A 23,265-nucleotide genomic window follows, 5' to 3' on the forward strand; every position below is an offset into this window, starting at 1 on the left:
GAACAGGGAAACTCCACATACAACAGGGAAACTCCACATAGAACGAGAAAACTCCACATAGAACAAGGAAACTCCACATAGAACAGGGAAACTCCACATAGAACAGTAACTCTACATAGAACAGGGAAACTCCACATGGAACAGGGAAACTGTAAATAGAACAGGGAAACTCCACATAGACAGGGAAACTCCACATAGAACAAGGAAACTCCACATAGAACAGTAACTCCACATAGAACAGGGAAACTCCACATAGAACAGGGAAACTCCACATAGAACGAGAAAACTAAACCTACAACAAGACAAATCCATATAGAACAGTAACTCCACACAGAACAGGGAAACTCCACATAGAACAGGGAAACTCGAAATAGAACAGGGAAACTCCACATACAACAGGGAAACTCCACATAGAACGAGAAAACTCCACATAGAACAAGGAAACTCCACATAGAACAGGGAAACTCCACATAGAACAGTAACTCTACATAGAACAGGGAAACTCCACATACAACAGTAACTCTACATAGAACAGAGAAACTCCACATACAACAGTAACTCTACATACAACAGGGAAACTCTACATAGAACAGGGAAACTCCACATAGAACAGGAACAGGGAAACTCCACATAGAACAAGGAAACTCCACATAGAACAGGGAAACTCCACATAGAACAGGGAAACTCCACATAGAACGAGAAAACTCCACATAGAACAAGAAAACTCCACATAGAACAGGGAAACTCCACATAGAACAGGGAAACTCCACATAGAACAGTAACTCTACACAGAACAGGGAAACTCCACATAGGACAGGGAAACTCCTCATAGAACAGGGAAACTCCACATAGAACAGGGAAACTCCACATAGAACAGTAACTCCACATAGAACAGGGAAACTCCACATAGAACAGGGAAACTCCACATAGAACGAGAAAACTAAACCTACAACAAGACAAATCCATATAGAACAGTAACTCCACACAGAACAGGGAAACTCCACATAGAACAGGGAAACTCGAAATAGAACAGGGAAACTCCACATACAACAGGGAAACTCCACATAGAACGAGAAAACTCCACATAGAACAAGGAAACTCCACATAGAACAGGGAAACTCCACATAGAACAGTAACTCTACATAGAACAGGGAAACTCCACATGGAACAGGGAAACTGTAAATAGAACAGGGAAACTCCACATAGACAGGGAAACTCCACATAGAACAAGGAAACTCCACATAGAACAGGGAAACTTCATATAGAACAGGGAAACTCCATATAGAACAGGGAAACTCCATATAGAACAATAACTCCACACAGAACAGGGAAACTCCACATAGAACAGGGAAACTCCACATAGAACAGGGAAACTCTACATAGAACAGGGAAACTCCACATAGAACAGGGAAACTCCACATAGAACAAGGAAACTCCACATAGAACAGGGAAACTCAACCTTGAACAGGAAAACTCTTCATAGAACAGCAACTCTTCATAGAACAGGGAAACTCTACATAGAACAGGGAAACTCCACATAGAACAGGGAAACTCCACATAGAACAAGGAAACTCCACATAGAACAGGGAAACTCCACATAGAACAGGGAAACTCCACATAGAACAGGGAAACTCCACATAGAACAGGGTAACTCTACATAGAACAGGGAAACTCCACATAGAACAGGGAAACTCCACATAGAACAGTAACTCTACATAGAACAAGAAAACTCCACATGGAACAGGGAAACTCCACATAGAACGAGAAAACTCCACATAGAACAAGGAAACTCCAGATAGAACAGTAACTCTACATAGAACAGGGAAACTCCACATGGAACAGGGAAACTCTAAATAGAACAGGGAAACTCCACATAGACAGGGAAACTTCATATAAAACAGGGAAACTCCATATAGAACAGGGAAACTCCATATAGAACAGTAACTCCACACAGAACAGGGAAACTCCACATAGAACAGGGAAACTCCACATAGAACAGAGAAACTCCACATACAACAGTAACTCTACATAGAACAGGGAAACTCCACATACAACAGTAACTCTACATAGAACAGGGAAACTCTGCATGGAACTGGGAAACTCCACATAAAACGAGAGAACTCCACATAGAACAAGAAAACTCAACCTTGAACATGAAAACTCCACATAGAACAGGAAAACTCCACATAGAACAGGGAAACTCCACATAGAACAGGGAAACTCTGCATGGAACAGGGAAACTCCATATAGAACAGGGAAACTCCACATGGAACAGGGAAACTCCACATAGAACAGGGAAACTCCACATAGAACAGGGAAACTCCACATGGAAAAGGGAAACTCAACCTTGAACATGAAAACTCCACATAGAACAGGAAAACTCCACATAGAACAAGAAAACTCCACATAGAACAAGACAACTCCACATAGAACAAGAAAACTCCACATAGAACAAGACAACTCCACATAGAACAAGAAAACTCCACATAGAACAAGACAACTCCACATAGAACAAGAAAACTCCACATAGAACAGTAACTCAACCTTGAACAAGAAAAATTGTTAAGTGTGTTAATCTCTATGATTTAGGATTAAGACTCTATATAAAACATTCCGTGATTGGCGCGTTTTATGTAGAAATTAATTTCACAGTTATCAATTTTTTTTCTCATAAATAGTAGCTGCATGATAAACTGAATCTTACATTCGTGGTTATGTCACATGACCTTTTATTATCAAATTATTGAACTCGTTTGATAATTTCCCTGTGACATTTGTGTAAGGTTCTCTCTGTGCCGTCAATAACTGCGGTAAGTTCATATACAGAATCCCATACATGCAGTGGCGATGTATGTACAAAGTTTAGAATCTTATAGATTAAATCCAGCCGTTACACTTTCTGTTTCTCATATAGTAAGTACATATCTACACAGAAAATGTTTTACTTCAGTTAACACGTTAAGATAGCCACATTGATAGATAACACGCTAGGGGACGGAGGTAATTTGTATGAAATATTTTTTAACTGTCGTTCAGGAATGATACTTTTATACACTTAATGGGAAAACACTCCATTGTGAGAACTATGTAACCTCAATTATATGAAATTAAGAAATGATGTAAATTTCTGTTGGGATGTTTGATATTAATACTGAGATAGCGATCTATTAACACATCACAACATCGCTTAAAAGGTCCATAGTTCCTGTAAAAAAACCGACATTTCTGATCAAAATCGTCGGAACGGTAATTTACTTTACATACGTGGCGTGCGGGGAGATGCAAGTTTCACAATTCATGATAATCGGTTTGATATAAACTACCTGTCATTATTGTAATAAAATGGGTCCAATGTGCAATATCATGTTTACGTAAAATTCGACGGTTTCTCTATGTAGGTAAAATATCTTCGTGTCTGGTTCGGCCTCATTTAAATAGTAAGTAATTTGATAGTATGTTCAAGGTTGAGTTTTCTTATTCTTGCCGGAGTTTTCCTGTTCAAGCTTGAGTTTTCTTCTTCTATGTGGAGTTGTCTTGTTCTATGTGGAGTTGTCTTGTTCTATGTGGAGTTTTCTTGTTCTATGTGGAGTTTTCCTGTTCAAGGTTGAGTTTCCCTGTTCTATGTAGAGTTTCTCTGTTCTATGTGGAGTTTCCCTGTTCTATGTGGAGTTTTCCTGTTCAAGGTTGAGTTTTTTGGTTCTATGTGTAATTTTCTAGTTCTATGTGGAGTTTTATCGTTCTATGTGGATTTTCCCTGTTCTATGTGGAGTTTCCCTGTTCTATGTGGAGTTTTCCTGTTCAAGGTTGAATTTTCTGGTTCTATGTGTAATTTTCTAGTTCTATGTGGAGTTTTCTCGTTCTATGTGGAATTTCCCTGTTCTATGTGGAGTTTCCCTGTTCTATGTGGAGTTTCCTTGTTCCCTGTGGAGTTTTCCTGTTCTATGTGGAGTTTCCCTGTTCCATGTGGAGTTTTCTTGTTTATGTGGAGTTTCCCTGTTCTATGTGGAGTTTCTCTGTTCTATGTGGAGTTTCCCTGTTCTATGTGCAGTTTCCCTGTTCTATGTGGATTTTCCCTGTTCTATGTGGAGTTTCCCTGTTCTATGTAGAGTTTCCCTGTTCTATGTAGAGTTTCCCTGTTCTATGTGAAGTTTTCCTGTTCAAGGTTGAGTTTTCTGGTTCTTTGTGTAATTTTCTAGTTCTACTATCATCTCTCCCACTCCGTTATACTATCATCTCTCCCACTCCGTTATACTATCATCACTCCCACTCCGTTATACTATCATCTCTCCCACTCCGTTATACTATCATCTCTCCCACTCCGTTATACTATCATCTCTCCCACTCCGTTATACTATCATCTCTCCCACTCCGTTATACTATCATCGCTCCCACTCCGTTATACTATCGTCACTCCCACTCCGTTATACTATCATCTCTCCCACTCCGTTATACTATCATCACTCCCACTCCGTTATACTATAATCACTCCCACTCCGTTATACTATCGTCACTCCCACTCCGTTATACTATCATCTCTCCCACTCCGTTATACTATCGTCACTCCCACTCCGTTATACTATCATCACTCCCACTCCGTTATACTATCGTCACTCCCACTCCGTTATACTATCATCTCTCCCACTCCGTTATACTATCATCTCTCCCACTCCGTTATACTATCATCGCTCCCACTCCGTTATACTATCGTCACTCCCACTCCGTTATACTATCATCACTCCCACTCCGTTATACTATCATCGCTCCCACTCCGTTATACTATCGTCACTCCCACTCCGTTATACTATCATCTCTCCCACTCCGTTATACTATCATCACTCCCACTCCGTTATACTATCATCACTCCCACTCCGTTATACTATCATCGCTCCCACTCCGTTATACTATCATCACTCCCACTCCGTTATACTATCATCACTCCCACTCCGTTATACTATCGTCTCTCCCACTCCGTTATACTATCGTCTCTCCCACTCCGTTATATTATCATCGCTCCCACTCCGTTATATTATCATCGCTCCCACTCCGTTATACTATCGTCTCTCCCACTCCGTTATACTATCATCTCTCCCACTCCGTTATATTATCATCGCTCCCACTCCGTTATACTATCATCTCTCCCACTCCGTTATACTATCATCTCTCCCACTCCGTTATACTATCATCACTCCAACTCCGTTGATAGTATAACGGAGTGGGAGTGATGATAGTATAACGGAGTGGGAGTGATGATAGTATAACGGAGTGGGAGAGATGATAGTATAACGGAATGGAAGAGACGATAGTATAACGGAGTGGGAGAGACGACAGTATAACGGAGTGGGAGTGATGATAGTATAATGGAGTGGGAGTGATGATAGTATAACGGAGTGGGAGAGATGATAGTATAACGGAATGGAAGAGACGATAGTATAACGGAGTGGGAGAGATGATAGTATAACGGAGTGGGAGAGATGATAGTATAACGGAGTGGGAGAGATGATAGTATAACGGAATGGAAGAGACGATAGTATAACGGAGTGGGAGAGATGATAGTATAACGGAGTGGGAGAGATGATAGTATAACGGAATGGAAGAGACGATAGTATAACGGAGTGGGAGAGATGATAATATAACGGAGTAGGAGAGATGATAGTATAACGGAGTGGGAGAGATGATAGTATAACGGAGTGGGAGTGATGATAGTATAACGGAGTGGGAGAGATGATAGTATAACGGAGTGGGAGAGATGATAGTATAACGGAGTGGGAGTGATGATAGTATAACGGAGTGGGAGCGATGATAGTATAACGGAGTGGGAGAGATGATAGTATAACGGAGTGGGAGCGACGATAGTATAACGGAGTGGGAGAGATGATAGTATAACGGAGTGGGAGCGATGATAGTATAACGGAGTGGGAGAGATGATAGTATTACGGAGTGGAAGAGATGATAGTATACCGGAGTGGGAGTGATGATAGTATAACGAAGTGGGAGTGATGATAGTATAACGGAGTGGGAGAGATGATAGTATAACGGAGTGGGAGTGATGATAGTATAACGAAGTGGGAGAGATGATAGTATACCGGAGTGGGAGTGATGATAGTATAACGAAGTGGGAGTGATGATAGTATAACGGAGTGGGATAGATAATAGTATAACGAAAAGGGAGCGATGATAGTATAACGAAGTGGGAGAGATGATAGTATAACGGAGTGGGAGTGATGATAGTATAACGGAGTGGGAGTGATGATAGTATAACGGAGTGGGAGAGATGGTAGTATAACGGAGTGGGAGTGATGATAGTATAACGGAGTGGGAGTGATGATAGTATAACGGAGTGGGAGTGATGATAGTATAACGGAGTGGGAGAGATTATAGTATAACGGAGTGGGAGTGATGATAGTATAACGGAGTGGGAGCGATGATAGTATAACGGAGTGGGAGTGGTGATAGTATAACGGAGTGGGAGCGATGATAGTATAATGGAGTGGGAGAGATGATAGTATAACGGAGTGGGAGAGATTATAGTATAACGGAGTGGGAGAGACGATAGTATAACGGAGTGGGAGTGATGATAGTATAACGGAGTGGGAGTGACGATAGTATAACGGAGTGGGAGAGATGATAGTATAACGGAGTGGGAGAGATTATAGTATAACGGAGTGGGAGAGATGATAGTATAACGGAGTGGGAGAGATTATAGTATAACGGAGTGGGAGAGATGATAGTATAACGGAGTGGGAGTGATGATAGTATAACGGAGTGGGAGAGATTATAGTATAACGGAGTGGGAGTGATGATTGTATAACGGAGTGGGAGTGATGATAGTATAACGGAGTGGGAGAGATGATAGTATTACGGAGTAGGAGCGATGATAGTATAACGGAATGGGAGAGATGATAGTATAACGGAGTGGGAGTGATGATAGTATAACGGAGTGGGAGAGATTATAGTATTACGGAGTAGGAGCGATGATAGTATAACGGAGTGTAACATCGTCATCGTCGTCGTCAGCGTCGTCGTCGTCGTCGTCGTCGTCGTAGTCGTCATATGTCAAATTGTTTTTGTGCTGGGGTTTAAAACACGTGTACAATTTTATTTTAACTATGTCAAGAGGCCTGAGATTTCTGAACGGTTAAAGGACGTTGAGATAGCGTATTATCAATGTTTGGTGTTTACGGAAGGGCTATACACTTAGTTCCGGTTAATACACGTGGTCCGGTATACATACACAGTTATTAACCGGTAACAAGGTGACGGACAGGTAGATCAACTCATTAGAATATTGTGTACGAGGTTCCTCACGAATCGGGGATATAGAACTGTAAACGTAAGTAGATAGTACATGCAGACTCAAGTATATTGTCTATCATAACTTAGGATTGATAATTGTTTGTTTAACGATCCCGGAAACTTGAGTCACGAGTCGTTTATAATCGATTACAGTAAATAGTTCCACCATTTTGCTTCCTTGTTGAATACCTACGTTTGAGTTATAACTATAGGTGTGTGTCGATGTAAATCAAGATTGTATATTTCTTGTTTTCAAAAATGGTCATTTGTTGTCGTGTGTACTGTGTGTATACACAAGTACAGATTTAACCCACGCTTACATATTGACCTTTGAGAACGAGTGAATAGTTAAAGTCACCACCAGAGGAATGTCTGATCTACATATATATTAATAGTAAGTAATGTAGCCATGTCTAATCTCTACGTGTACACATGTGCACTTTAAATGGTATGCGTCAACAAATAACAAGCAGGGTATGTCGATCAATTCTTCACAAGCCTCTCAAGTTAAGAGCGGCCTTAGATAAAATTTTAATCATTCATTACACAGCACATACCAAGTATCAAGCAAAAGCAAACTACGTCATATAGCTGATTTTGTCTTTCTGAGAATTCTCATTGATTCTAGGGGCTGAATAGATAAAGCGGAAATGTAGAAGAGAGGTTGGAACACAAACTGGTTTTAAACAAATAAGCAGAGGATATGCATTAACTCAGCAAATCGATCAATTCGTAAATTATTGATATTTGGTTAAATTAACGACCATGCTACGTGTGTATAAACTGGTACAGTTATTAGTAAATTATTGATATTGGGTTATATTAACCGACCATGCTACGTGTGTATATTATAAAATGGTACGCATTTCCTGTTTGCCCCTCTGCAATGTTGACGCATGCCCATATGTACTTTAAGCACCTTTTTTTCAAAGACACACTTTCTGACACACCCACGAATCTTACGACGTGTAAAACATGTTTAATGTGAAGATAATAAACACTTCGAAATCCCAATACTTTAGTTTTTCATCGACTTCCTATTACAAATACTTAGATTTGATTTTTCTCGATAAGTAGATGTTTTTGCAAGCACATTTCATTTCAAAGGTCTGAATATTCGGTAGTTGATAATAACAATTTGTAAACACGATCCAATAAAATAGTCGTTATTTACTGAAATAGTTTAAACAATGAAATATGGTACGTGTACATGATTTCAGAATATACTGTGTGAAGTGTTGCATTATGCCATGAAATTGAAACTTGGTAAGTGGAATCTGGAGTACATTGTTATAATATTGACAGCCGCCTTAGATAGAATAAGGGAATAAATTGTGATCTATATGGTACATGTGGTATGGCTTTATAAAAATGCACTTTTTATATGGGCTTTCCCAGAACAGACTATAATTGGTGCGCCAATGTTCTCGAATGTTTATATAAATCTTTTTATCCCCAAAATGTGGAAGACAGGAGAACAAACCGTTGCTTGGAGGGACAAACTTTTTTGAAACTTTTTTTTATTTCTCTTCACAAAATTTGATGTAGAGAGAAAAACATATTTACAGGAACAGGAACCCCTCGCACGCTACTACCCAGGCCAACAAAATTGACTAATATAAACATATACAACTTGTTAGAGGGTTAATAACTAAGAAGAAAACAAGAAGAAGAAAAAATAAGATGATGAAAAATGACAGTTTGTGTAAAATTATGTGCAAGAAAATAATCTGCGTTTAAATCTTTTAGTGTTAATTTTGGATTTGTTTGTTTATTTGTTGTTTTGTTTAGTTATATGTTTGTTTATTTGTTGTTTTGTTTATTTGTGAAGAATGTCGGAGGAGTTTGAGGACAAGGTTAAACACTACAGAGACATGGGGAAGTCGGCCTTTGTCATTGGATATACGGGAGAGTGTGGGAAGGAGCTAGTCAAAGCCTTGTCTAAAAATAGAATATTTAACAAAGTTGTCCTCATTGGTCGTCGGAAAGTGGAGCTGAACCCTGACCCCGGGCCAGAGTTTGTAAGTATTGACGATATATATATAACTGAACTCTGACCCCAGACCAGAGCTTGTCAGTAATAACGATATGCAGAGCTGAACCTAGATGTATACCGGTTGCACCTATAGTTTGTTTATTTGTTTGTTGTTTGTTGTTTTTTTTTTTAAATAGCTATACTTGAAATTTTAAAATACTTTGTAGTAAGGCTTAACCGTGCGTTTTGTCTGTACAGCTTATTAACTAATTAAATCGGTGGAGAGTGTTTGTTGTTAGCAATAACTGAAACATGCAAACCTGTTGTTGACAGGAACAGAAAGTTATTGATTATGACAAACTGGAGGAATACAAAGAGGCGTTCGAAGGATCACAAGTTGGTTACTGTTGTTTGGGAACTACGAGAGGGAAAGCAGGAAAGGTAATATATAAAAGAGGAATTTAATGTCGGTGAGATATTAAACTGGTTTTATAATATATTTGTGTGAAATTGACTATAGCAAGCTTATTAGAAGTCAATTTGAACTGTTTCAGCTCTAATGATCTTTCCTTAGGTCACTTGAGACGAAGTTTCAAGTGACCTATTGCAATCGTCTTTTGTCCGTCAACGTGCGTCGTCCGTCAGCAATATAAATATAGATTTCCAACTTCTTCTCAATAACCAGGAAACCCAGGGTTATGATATTGGGGCAGTAGCATGGTTGGATGAAGGGCTAGCAAATAAACGGTATACAATATATCTTATTAACACCAAACCATGAAAATATACTAACAGAGTCCTAATAATAGTCGCCTATAGAAGCGAAAGTTACATACGAAATGTTGAGGCGAGAATAGAGGCGGAGCGCGATAGAATTTCTTCGGGATGCAAATAATTCTTTATTCACTTTAAAATCTAAAAAATAATCTCAGACTTTTGGAAGGTAGTAATAACGTAAAGTATTAACCTTTGGCAGTGTATGTAAATATAAACCATATTGATTTTGTGTTCAATCAATCATAATTACTCATTATCGTGGATGTACCAACTTTAATCTAGATTGAGATCGGACAATATTTGCAAGGCAACGACTCAAAATGTTCGAATGAAAATGTAACGGAAATACTTTGTGGAAGTATTAAACCCCGCCACGACTTAACATGTTTATTTATTTATTTATTTATTTCCTTTTTTCCCTTTCCTCCAGGAAGGATTCATCAAAGTCGATCGGGATTATGTACTGAAAAGTGCAGAGATTGCCAAATCTAATGGCTGTCAACATTTCAGTGTGGTGACGGCTTCTACTGCGGATAAAAACAGCATGTTTCTCTACGTGAAAACAAAGGTATACAATTTTAAAGGTTTTAATTGGCTTGTTTGTCAATATAATAGTGTTAGGGTAAGGGGTATACCCCAATGAATATCAATAACCATTGGATAATGACTTTGTCTAGCCGTATCAGGATAGTATTATAAATATGTCCTTAAGATAATTTTAGTGTCTACTACTACATGTGTAATGGGACAAATTATAATTAGGGATACAATATATATATATATATATATATACTCTAGCTATTAACTGATAAAAATTACTTATTAAAGTGCATTTAGATAATAATTTAAAAAAAAAAAAAAAAAAAGTCAACAAAAAAAAACAACAACAAAAAAACGACATTTTAATGTAGGACCACAGGGTTGGCAATATATTTGAGGGCGGAAGGCAAAACCAGGTAACCAGAAGTATATAAACATATATTTCTGAAGTAGCAATATCAACAAAGATTTCACTAAGTCACGCGTGACCACCAACATAAAAACCAATTCCGAAAGATGTTAATATTTACGAGGGAAATAAGAAACTTAATTGATAATCCATCAAAATGATATTATTGTCATAGCAGATCATGTAGATAAATATAAAGGGTAATGCACTTTTAACAAATGATTTAGATAATGTTTATTGTTACAGGGAGAAGTAGAAGATGCTCTAACAAAGATGGCGTTTGACAAATTATCTATATTTAAACCAGCGTAAGTATTACATGTGATTGTTGTAAATCATCCTGCGTCTCACAGTGCGTCTCACAGATGGTCTTGGGCGAGTTGTCTTCCTTTCATAATCACCTCCGAGTCAAAACGTTAATGTAATGCCAACAACGACCCCGTCATTTTAGTAACAACCGCTGCCCTATTTTTCCTCAGATTTTTACGTCATATATCCCCGGTACATACCGGTATTTATCCTGCAACTGCCACCGCATTGTCGGAATACACCCACCATATATATTTTTGCTGTATACGGTAGTGACGGAAAACAGCTGTATTTTGGAATCTTAGCACGTGCGTTAATTCGACTGACCTACTTCCAAGTGAAACAACGTTTAAAAGGCGATATTTGGATTATTGTTGATTTATTAAATGTTGCAGGATAAATAGAATACATAGTCAGTGCTTAAAATATAAGCTGTATTTTTGGCTGGGGCAGAAATACAAAAGAGGGTTGCCAAGGCTCGCCACTTTTGTCTTTCTTTACCCTTACCAAAATACAGCTTATATTTTAAGGCACTAACCATGTATTCTCTATATATCGCCGACAATTCTTCATTGTTGACGTCATATGGAAATATTCGTTAATCGTAAAATTAACTATCGGAATACATTCCTTGTTCAATGTGACATTTGCTTGCATTTCTAAATTTCTTTAAGTACATGTTTAATCCTATTTTTATACACAGAATGCTGTTGTGTGATCGCGGGGAGAGACGCGTAGTGGAAAGGGTTGCTTTGACATTGATGAAACCGTGGATTTACATGTTCCCCACAAAAGGATCCGTGCCAACGTCTTACGTAGGGAGAGCAATGGTCGTGGATACAGTGACACCTGGTGACGAGAAACTCAGAGTCCACAACAATGAACAGATACATGGCTTGGTCAGGCAGGACGAGAACAAGAAATGAGACTGCGACTAAACGTCACAAAATGACGTCATATTTCAATGTACGATTTTAATTGGGTCTCTGTATATACATGGATTATCAAAAAGCTTTGATATCGTTCCTCATAGGCGCCCAGGAAACAAATAACGTGCATAATGAATTATAGGTGAAATGATGCTATGGGTCTTATTTATTTTGAGCGGAAGTATCCAATCGGAACCCCTCGTCATTTTCCCCTACGTTCGCAGACGGAGGCGTGGTGTTCCGATTGCGGAAGTATGCAGCGCGTATCTAGACAAGATGTGCATTCCGAATGGACAGATGTCACGTCAGGGACCCCAAAGGGATCAGATCATAGCCCTCTACTGTTCGTGATATTTATTAACGATCTACCAGAAATAGTAAATTCTGGTATTAAACATGTTTGCCGATGATACATAGATTTTTGAAGTTATTACAAAACAAGAGGAGGAACGCACTTTACATCATCACCTGTAGACGATGAGTACCTGGAGCAACACCTGGCTTTAAAGATCATGGAAAATGCAATTATACATGGATATGGAACAATCTTCCGGAAGATGTTGTTTATTGCTAATAATTTAAAACTGGAAATGAACTTAAAACACAATTTGTATAATAGTAATAGATAGAGGAACTGTTTCTGTTCGTGGACTGGACAATAACTATGACTAACTAAACTTTAACTATTTCATATGAGTTTTTATGTAATGAGTCACGAGAAGTTTTTATTTCTGCTAGCAAAATTAGAAACGGCGAGACGAGTTTCCTTAAAATCTCACAAGAAATGAAGACATATTAACAAAATTAAGATCCTAATTCTTGACGGGTTAGAAAGTCAAAATCTTGAGGACAAATCAAACACAGCCGTTTTGTGACATTAATTTCAATTCATTGCTAAACGTCAATATCCATATTGTGACATCACAAACAACTTATGACTGGCGCGGCCAAAACAAAATGGCCCATGGTATATTGCACTTAGTGACATGTACGTCAATGTTATTCACTGGATATCAGGGCATGATCAAATATTTACCATTGTATGGCACTGCCACTATATAACCCTACCAGTTCAGTTGCGAGTTCACCAGCTTATGAACTGCCAACTGAAATTTGAATTTGAAAATTTCAAAAAAAATCGCACGACAAATAAAAAATCGCAGATGGTAAATATAAGCATTGAACAGCTTTCAGTTGGCATTCATAGTTAATATGAATGCCAACTGGACAGAGGCAAATTCAACATGAAGCGCGCGTTCAATGCTTAAATGACTTCAAACAACACGTTTGGCCCAATGGTGATGTTCAGGATAGTAATATTTGTACATTATTGACGTCTTGCTAAAAGCGAGGATTGCATCGAAATATGGCAATTTAATTCTCGGTACTGTCACAGTTACTTTATTGACGACATAAACTACTGTATATATTTGAGACAAAGGCTTGTATCGTTGTCATGGTAATAAATGAATAATTCATAATTATAAGTGATTCGTGCAAGTCATGCCATAACAAGGATGTTGATGGCTTCATCAACTCCACAATTCAAATACATCGCAGCTTAATATGTCTTCTATATTTATGATCGTATCTGTCTTGTATCCAATCACCCATGGCACCAAAAGACAAAAGATCAGACACAAGTCTTAATATTATCGAGTTTGGAGTGCTTGGGCTTTGAAATGCGCTGTTTTCATTATACATTATGATGTTCCTAAGTATTAACTATGTAATATAGTTTAAACTGTTATTTTAATTATGTTATGTTCAATAAATGACTATATAATTTAAAAACGTAGGTTCTGTGTTATAATGTCAAATATTAATACCAATTAATGTAGTTATAAAATAGTTGAGTAGTAAGATGATGATGGACAAATATCACAGCACTATATTATTGTTTACATATACTGATATTTCAATTTCCTGTTAGCCTGATAACTCGTGTCAAGGATTCGGATTCTGTGTCGGTCATATCAACTCTTGTCTCATCAACTGAGTCCTCGGCACGAATGACCACAACTCCACACGGATTCAGCCAATTACTAATTACAACAGCTTTGAATGTTTTGGAAGCAATGCACTTGGTGGAAAACACCATTTCAAAAAGACTATAGGCTATTGTATGGTATCAGCTATCTGTTGTCATAAGTACATTTCTAAAACAAATACATGTTGAATTGTTACACCTTCAAATACTTTTGGACACATTTCTTGAAGGATTAAAGACTTTTCTAGTTTGGTATGTAAGAAGGTAAGCTATATTTCATATGTGAGGACCTTGGTATGTAAAAGATCTTTTGAACAATGTATTGTGTTAAAAGATGACATATAGAATAGATTGTGTGTTGATGATATCCCTAATATCACTGACAAGCCCTAGAAGGACGAAACAGCTGTATGATGTCCCTAACATCAATGACGAGTCCAAGGACGAAACAGATGTATGGTGTTTCTAACATCACTGATGAGTCCTAGAAGGACCAGATGTATGGTGTCCCCAACATCACTGACGAGTCCTAGAAGGACGAAACAGCTGTATGATGTCCCTAACATCACTGACGTGTCCTAGGACGAAACAGCTGTATGATGCCCCGAACATCACTGACGCGTCTTAGAAGGACGAAACAGCTGTATGGTGTCTCTAACATCACTGCCGAGTCCTAGAAGGACGAAACAGCTGTATGATGTCTCTAACATCACTGACGAGTCCTAGAAGGACGAAACAGCTGTATGATGCCCCGAACATCACTGACGAGTCTTAGAAGGACGAAACAGCTGTATGATGCCCCGAACATCACTGACGAGTCTTAGAAGGACGAAACAGCTGTATGATGTCCCTAGTATCACTGACGAGTCCTAGAAGGACGAAACAGCTGTATGATGTCCCTAGTATCACTGACGAGTCCTAGAAGGACGAAACAGCTGTATGATGTCCCTAGTATCACTGACGAGTCCTAGAAGGACGAAACAGCTGTATGATGTCCCTAGTATCACTGACGAGTCCTAGAAGGACGAAACAGCTGTATGATGTCCCTAGTATCACTGACAAGTCATAGAAGGACGAAACAAATGAAAGGTGTCTCTAATATCACTGAAAAGTCATAGAAAGAGGAAACAGTTGTATTGTGCAATTCATTTGGGCTTCATTCTAACCAACTCTTATTTTGAACCGTATGTCTCTTGTACAATCTATTAAATACAAATACAGTCCCGTGATCCTAATCAGAGTTAAAGGGGTACCATCAGACATAACAACGGGTCTTGAACAGGTCTGGCAATCCCAGGTAGTTCAATTCACTCAGTAGCGCGTGCCACGCAGATTGTACAATGCTCACGGGGTGAATAAGTAGGATGTACATGTGTGTATTAGCCATCGACGAAACTATCCGTAATATCCGGCACGGCTACCCAGTGTTATAGGGTAATCAGTCAGAGGTGAACGGATAGGTTAGTAAAAGTAATGTGGGATATATATTGAATCCGATCAGCTAAATGTAAGTACACCTTGTTTATCATCATATGTATTTATAGGTACAATATATCATACTTATGACATTAAACTCCGTGTTAGTCAGCAGTTTATGTTCATTATAATAATTAATGCTAATCCATTATTTTATTTAGTCTACGATGGGGTAGTGTTTGATTTCAGTACTGTGTGCTGTATGTATCAACAACTGGGCCAGATTGTTTTACTTTGTGAGGTGTATACACATATCGGTTACTATTATAGGTTGATTAACCTTATTATATCGAGTGATTGACCTAAGTGTGCTGTATGTGTATGTTATAGGTTGAATGACCTAATTTAAGTGAATACAGGAAGGACTAGCTTACTGACCCTTTCTGGTGTGTTTTTTTTTAATTACAGATGTCCATTCTATATAGCTATTGTTACTTCACTACTATATTGCTGTTTATTGTATTGTATATATGTTATATGTACTGATGTGCTGTAAAGCTTAAAGTCAATAAAGTGAATTGAATTGACACGTATAGCATACATGGGACTAAATAAAACACTACCCATACACAATAATACTACATCGACCTTTACAGCACTAAAACAAATAGTAGATATACACAAACAACACTACATACAGTCATATACACAAACAACACTACATACAGTCCACATACACAAACAACACTACATACAGTCGACATACACAAACAACACTACATACAGTCGACATACACAAACAACACTACATACAGTCGTAAACACAAACAACACTACAAAAGTCGTAAACACAAACAACACTACATACAGTCGACATACACAAACACCACTACATACAGTCGGCAACACAAACAACACTACAAACAGTCGACATATACAAACAACACTACATACAGTCGACATACACCAACACCACTACATACAGTCGACATACACAAACAACACTACATACAGTCGACATACACAAACAACACTACATACAGTCGACATACACAAACAACACTACATACAGTCGACATACACAAACAACACTACATACAGTCGACTGTCACAAACAACACTACATACAGTCGACATACACAAACAACACTACATACAGTCGACATACACAAACAACACTACATACAGTCGATATACACCAACAACACTACATACAGTCGATATACACAAACAACACTACATACAGTCGACATACACAAACAACACTACATACAGTCGACATACACAAACAACACTACATACAGTCGACATACACAAACAACACTACATACAGTCGACATACACAAACAACACTACATACAGTCGACATACACAAACAACACTACATACAGTCGACATACACAAACAACACCACATACAGTCGACATACACAAACAACACTACATACAGTCGACATATACACAAACAACACTACATAAGTTGACATACACAAACAACACTACATACAGTCGACATACACAAACAACACTACATACAGTCGACATATACACAAACAACACTACATAAGTTGACATACACAAACAACACTACATAAGTTGACATACACAAACAACACTACATAAGTTGACATACACAAACAACACTACATAAGTTGACATACACAAACAACACTACATAAGTTGACATACACAAACAACACTACATAAGTTGACATACACAAACAACACTACATAAGTTGACATACACAAACAACACTACATAAGTTGACATACACAAACAACACTACATACAGTCGACATACACAAACAACACTACATACAGTCGACATATACACAAACAACACTACATACAGTCGACATACACAAACAACACTACATACAGTCGACATATACACAAACAACACTACATAAGTTGACATACACAAACAACACTACATAAGTTGACATACACAAACAACACTACATACAGTCGACATACACAAACAACACTACATACAGTCGACATATACACAAACAACACTACATACAGTCGACATATACACAAACAACACTACATACAGTCGACATACACAAACAACACTACATACAGTCGACATACACAAACAACACTACATACAGTCGACATACACAAACAACACCACATACAGTCGACATACACAAACAACACTACATACAGTCGACATATACACAAACAACACTACATAAGTTGACATACACAAACAACACTACATACAGTCGACATACACAAACAACACTACATACAGTCGACATATACACAAACAACACTACATAAGTTGACATACACAAACAACACTACATAAGTTGACATACACAAACAACACTACATAAGTTGACATACACAAACAACACTACATAAGTTGACATACACAAACAACACTACATAAGTTGACATACACAAACAACACTACATAAGTTGACATACACAAACAACACTACATAAGTTGACATACACAAACAACACTACATAAGTTGACATACACAAACAACACTACATAAGTTGACATACACAAACAACACTACATACAGTCGACATATACACAAACAACACTACATAAGTTGACATACACAAACAACACTACATAAGTTGACATACACAAACAACACTACATAAGTTGACATACACAGTCAACCACTGATACTTTAGGAATGCCTTTTCGTGTTATATGTATTCTTTGATCTCCATTACAATCTACATTTTGTTCATATTTTGGCATTGCTTTATTAATTTTGCCTCACCATATAGGTAATGATGTTGATCTAAGGACTTTCAGAACTAGTGTTTTAATATTCATATCATTATTTGTTTAGTTGTGAAGAATGTCGGAGGGGTTTGAGGACAAGGTTAAACACTACAGAGACATGGGGAAGTCGGCCTTCGTCATTGGATATACGGGAGAGTGTGGGAAGGAGCTAGTCAAAGCCTTGTCTAAAAATAGAATATTTAACAAAGTTGTCCTCATTGGTCGTCGGAAAGTGGATCTGAACCCTGACCCCGGACCAGAGTTTGTGAGTAATAACGATATATAAAGAATATTGAATAGAATAGAATTTTGTGTCTTTAACACAATCCTTTCAGAAAGGCGTGGAGTGAGTGAAAAACATCAAAATATTTACCTATTTATAGAAAATAAGCTCTCGTGATATTCATGAATTACTTCATTTAATTAGTTTGTACAAAATATAATTCTTCCATATATATATATTTCTCTCGGTACAACTACGACAGGAAATTCAAATCTTTATCTTCGGATCACAAACACATACTGTATATGATATATTTTGCTAATTGATAGATATAAAGCTTAGAAACACAAATGACGAAGGAAGACAACTTTTTGACTCGTGCCCTGACCGGGCCTCGAACTCACGATATACGGCACCCAATCGCCTAGCCAGAAATACCCGCAGCCTATACCGCTGCCCGATTCGGGTATTCTATATCATCTTATAGACGACTTTCACAATGATCATGTCAGGGTATCGGGCCGACCATCACTGCGCCATTGAAACGTTCTTTTTTAAGAACGCCGATGCGCAGCGGTATAGGTGATTGGGTGCCGCAGATCGTGAGTTCGAGGCCCGGTCAGGGCACGAGTCAAAAAGTTGTCTTCCTTCGTCATGTGTGTTTCTAAGCTATATATATATATATATTACTTCAAACGAAGCTAAACGTGTCGGGAGAACTTTTCTGGCAGTAATTTGTATATTGATTCGGGAGAACTTTTCTGGCAGTAATTTGTATATTGATTCGTCATCAATTTTCCTTCTTTTTTTTTCTTTTTTTTTTTTTGGCAAATAACATCTTTTTCATTTTTTTCGAAGAGCATCACAGGTGTATTAAGCCCGTAATGCTAATAACGATGTGTACAATATCTATATTCATGTACAATAGTTACACAAACTGTTAACAGGAGCAGAGAGTCGTTGATTACGACAAGCTGGAAGAATATTCAGAGGCGTTCCAGGGATCACAAGTTGGTTACTGTTGTTTGGGAACTACGAAAGGAAAAGCAGGGAAGGTAAACACCCATTTATGTTTTTCTCTTAAATCAAATTTTCCGCTCCAATTCCATGATAACTTAGCAGAAACGTTAAAAACATGTTATCATGGGATACATTTTACAATATGATGTATAATAAGTTGTTTTTCTTTACACAAACAGAAATTGAAAAGTTAATTTTCAAGCTTTCTTTTTACATCGAAAGCTCGCAAATTTAAGTTTTCATTTTCTGTTTGTGATACTCTTTGCTTGACTAAGGAAGCAGACGTTTTCGAAAGCTCGCAAATTAAGCTTTCAATTTCTGTTTGTGTAAAAAAAAACTCGTTTTATAAATAAATATTCTTATTTTAATATTTATTCCACGACATAGATGAACATGGTGGCGGTTGTTACTGTTAATATGACCAGAGAAACGTTGAAGTGACCATATCAGGAGAATACAGGATCATCAGGCGTCAGTAACTAGTTTAATATTTTAGTATGTCACATTTTGTGATTTCTCTTTTTTTCTTTGCAGGAAGGATTCATCAAAGTCGATCGGGATTATGTACTGAAAAGTGCAGAGATTGCCAAATCTAATGGCTGTCAACATTTCAGTGTGGTGACGGCTTCTACTGCGGATAAAAACAGCATGTTTCTCTACGTGAAAACAAAGGTGCACGCATGCTTTAAATAAATTAATTCTTTATGCAATTGCATGGCGTAATACCGCATGATAAAATCAGCAAATTATTACAATTCCTTTTTAAGAAATGTTACCTTGTGGGGTTTCTCTATTGAATATCCGGTTTTCTTTCCTTGTGCGTTTCCAATGATTTCAGCAAGTGTAATTATTATCATAGGTTGATATAAGATGTGATCATTGCTGTGGCTGAAAAAAAAGTGAAAATGAAAATTGCACCGAAACCACATTTCAATGTAACACAGGCGGTCAGGGGATATTGGAAAGAAAGTGAGAACCATCTCAGGATCTAGTCATAATTGGGTTGAAGCTGTGGCCATATTTTTCCATCATAGGGGTAATATTGTGTAAAATGGTGATTAAAGATTACATACTGAAATGGTATGTGTAATTTTAATCTGTCTCTTTGTATTGTTTTAACTGTTTTTATCATTGCACCCCGTTCTCAAAATTGAACATCATCAAACTCTATATATATACATAATAAGTATGCAAGTGTTTGTTGTAAATCAAAAGTTTTTGGATTTTTTAGAATATGTTTCATAAATCATTAAAATGGTTTCTCTGTCCCAGGGAGAAGTAGAAGATTCCCTGAAGAAGATGTCGTTTGACAAGTTATCTATATTTAAACCCGCGTGAGTATAATGAAAGGTCAATAGGTCATAAACAAGTTTTGATTATGACAATCAGCTTAGTATTAACATTCCATTGGCATGCATGTACTACTGTTATATATAAACCAATAAGTAATAAATGATATTTAAAAGAACGCATGTACAAATTATTACGTCACAGATGTCACGTTAAGAAGATGACAGGTGAGTGTTGACAAAATGGCTGTCCATTCTAATAGTCCGCAGTGATGGTAGTACATGATTGATTTAAGGCCAAATTAGAATTTCAATATGATTGCAAAAGATTTATGAAATGTAAACAGTTTACCGGTTTACATTAAGAAATGTTTGATGTGATTTTATTTTTATTCTCTTTTCTGAAATAGTGTGTCATACAATATGAGAATTGAGTAAACTATATAATAAAACAAATCAGATTAGCAGCTTAATTAGAGATAATATAATGAAAAAAAAATGTGTCCGTAATTATAGTTTGATGAGGATATGAATATGATTCCCCATAAAGTATATTCTAACACAACATTCTAAAAAAGACCCCATGAATATATCACCATATGCAAGAAACTCTGTGAATGTCCCCGCCATATTAAGCAAGTTTCACCTATTCGTTACAAATCTGTTCATGAAAAAAACCTGCCGCAAATATTATAATTCAGTCCCTCTAACACTGCAATGTGTTGTGAAAGTTTTTCCAGATTTAATCCCTATTTATATATCAACATTGTCGATTTTACATCCTAAATCATGCCAAAGCCTGTAATTAAAATCGATTAATCAGGCTATTGTCTACTGCAAAATATAATCCGTTCATTAAACATCTTAAACAATCACTATCTTTTGTTGTCGATATCCAGGCTCCTGTTGTGTGATCGCCCAGAACGTCGCCTAGGAGAGCGGATGTTCCAGACCCTCATGAAGCCATGGATTTGTATGTTCCCCACAAAAGGATCCGTGCCAACGTCTTACGTAGGGAGAGCAATGGTCGTGGACACAGTGACACCTGGTGACGAGAAACTCAGAGTCCACAACAATGAACAGATACATGGCTTGGTCAGGCAGGACGAGAACAAGAAATAAGATCGCGACTAAACGTCACAAAATGACGTCATATTTCAATGTACGATTTTAATTGGGTCTCTGTATATACATGGATTATCAAAAAGCTTTCGATATCGTTCCTCATAGGCGCCTAGGAAGCAAGTAACCTGCATACGGAGTCCACAACAACGAACAGATACATAGCTTGGTCAGGCAGGACGAGAACAAGAAATGAGATCATGAATAAACATCACAACATTACGTCATATTTTATTCAACTTCAAAATTATGACATCATGGTTATTTTTAAATTATGACGTCATATTTTTTAATGAAAGAGATGTAGGCACTATAACTTTATGGTACCAGTGTTTTATTGGTAGCAATACAGATTACATATCACTTACGTATGTCCTGTCCGGTGGCGCAATTTCAACACACACGCCTTTCACTGAGCAACACGGATTTTATTTCTCAATCAGATGTGAAAAAATTTGAGGTCGCCTGCCCAACCAAGTGGGATTCTCCGGGTACCGTTTTTCTCCAACAGAAGGTGAAATAAAAATTATTGTTCATAATTAAATCAAGAATGATATGTTTTTTACATAGTGTATTCGTATTTATAGAATAGGACCATGCGTCCCAGCAGGGTTAGAGTCTTCTGCGTCATAGACGGAACCCCTGGTGAAAATCTAGAACAACTCCGGGCTAAGTCACATACTCCTAAATAAAGATTGTAGTTATTCTACTGATTTATTGTCGTGTCATACTATCTACACATTGAAAATCACGTGAGTGATTTAAATACGATATTAGTTCTATGATCACTGATGATTTATATATCGTCGCTGACAGCTCAGAAAGACAATTTAAAAAGTAATTTAGCGCCGAGCCTCATTACTTCAATCAGAACAGATTTCTTTGTAACTAGCATTTGACTAATCAGGTAAATATTCTTTCTGTTATGTTTTGTTTTCTCTACTGATAAAGATGTTTTATATATGTTACCGGTATGATCATCTTGTCCTTTGTGGGGTCATACTATTACCTTTGTTGTATCGAATACATTAACCTAACCATACTTTGGAAATATAGAACGTATACATGTACGATAGGTGGTACAGACAGGAAGGCTTTACATATCCACTGATGTCGCCAAACACAGACAGACGACAGACAGACGACAGACAGACAACTGTAATATTTATAGTTGATAATTATTAGATCTCACATGAAATAGAATAGTTCCCA

At 37.5% G+C, this 23,265-nt stretch overlaps 2 protein-coding genes across 3 annotated transcripts; both read left to right on the forward strand.

Moving 5' to 3' along the window:
* Positions 1 to 7,198: 7,198 nt before the first annotated feature.
* LOC117335717 (oxidoreductase HTATIP2-like) lies at positions 7,199 to 14,026 on the forward strand. 2 transcript variants are annotated; one of them, XM_033895891.1, is made up of 6 exons: positions 7,199 to 7,330; positions 9,125 to 9,314; positions 9,602 to 9,709; positions 10,476 to 10,613; positions 11,241 to 11,302; positions 12,007 to 14,026. In XM_033895891.1, the coding sequence occupies exons 2-6, from the start codon at positions 9,126 to 9,128 to the stop codon at positions 12,227 to 12,229; spliced, it is 720 nt and encodes a 239-aa protein (XP_033751782.1). In that variant the 5' UTR covers positions 7,199 to 7,330; position 9,125; the 3' UTR covers positions 12,230 to 14,026. The 2 variants fall into 2 exon arrangements, with proteins under 2 accessions (XP_033751782.1, XP_033751783.1); XM_033895892.1 differs by lacking the exon at positions 7,199 to 7,330 and adding an exon at positions 7,663 to 7,687.
* A 1,503-nt stretch (positions 14,027 to 15,529) lies between these two features.
* LOC117335719 (oxidoreductase HTATIP2-like) lies at positions 15,530 to 22,766 on the forward strand. The gene is made up of 6 exons (XM_033895893.1): positions 15,530 to 15,729; positions 18,467 to 18,664; positions 19,570 to 19,677; positions 20,177 to 20,314; positions 20,915 to 20,976; positions 21,831 to 22,766. Exons 2-6 carry the CDS (start codon positions 18,476 to 18,478, stop codon positions 22,051 to 22,053), a joined length of 720 nt encoding a protein of 239 aa, XP_033751784.1. The 5' UTR covers positions 15,530 to 15,729; positions 18,467 to 18,475; the 3' UTR covers positions 22,054 to 22,766.
* The last annotated feature ends 499 nt before the right edge of the window (positions 22,767 to 23,265 follow it).

The sequence above is a fragment of the Pecten maximus genome, chromosome 10 (assembly GCF_902652985.1).
Source record: "Pecten maximus chromosome 10, xPecMax1.1, whole genome shotgun sequence".
NCBI lineage: Eukaryota > Metazoa > Mollusca > Bivalvia > Pectinida > Pectinidae > Pecten > Pecten maximus.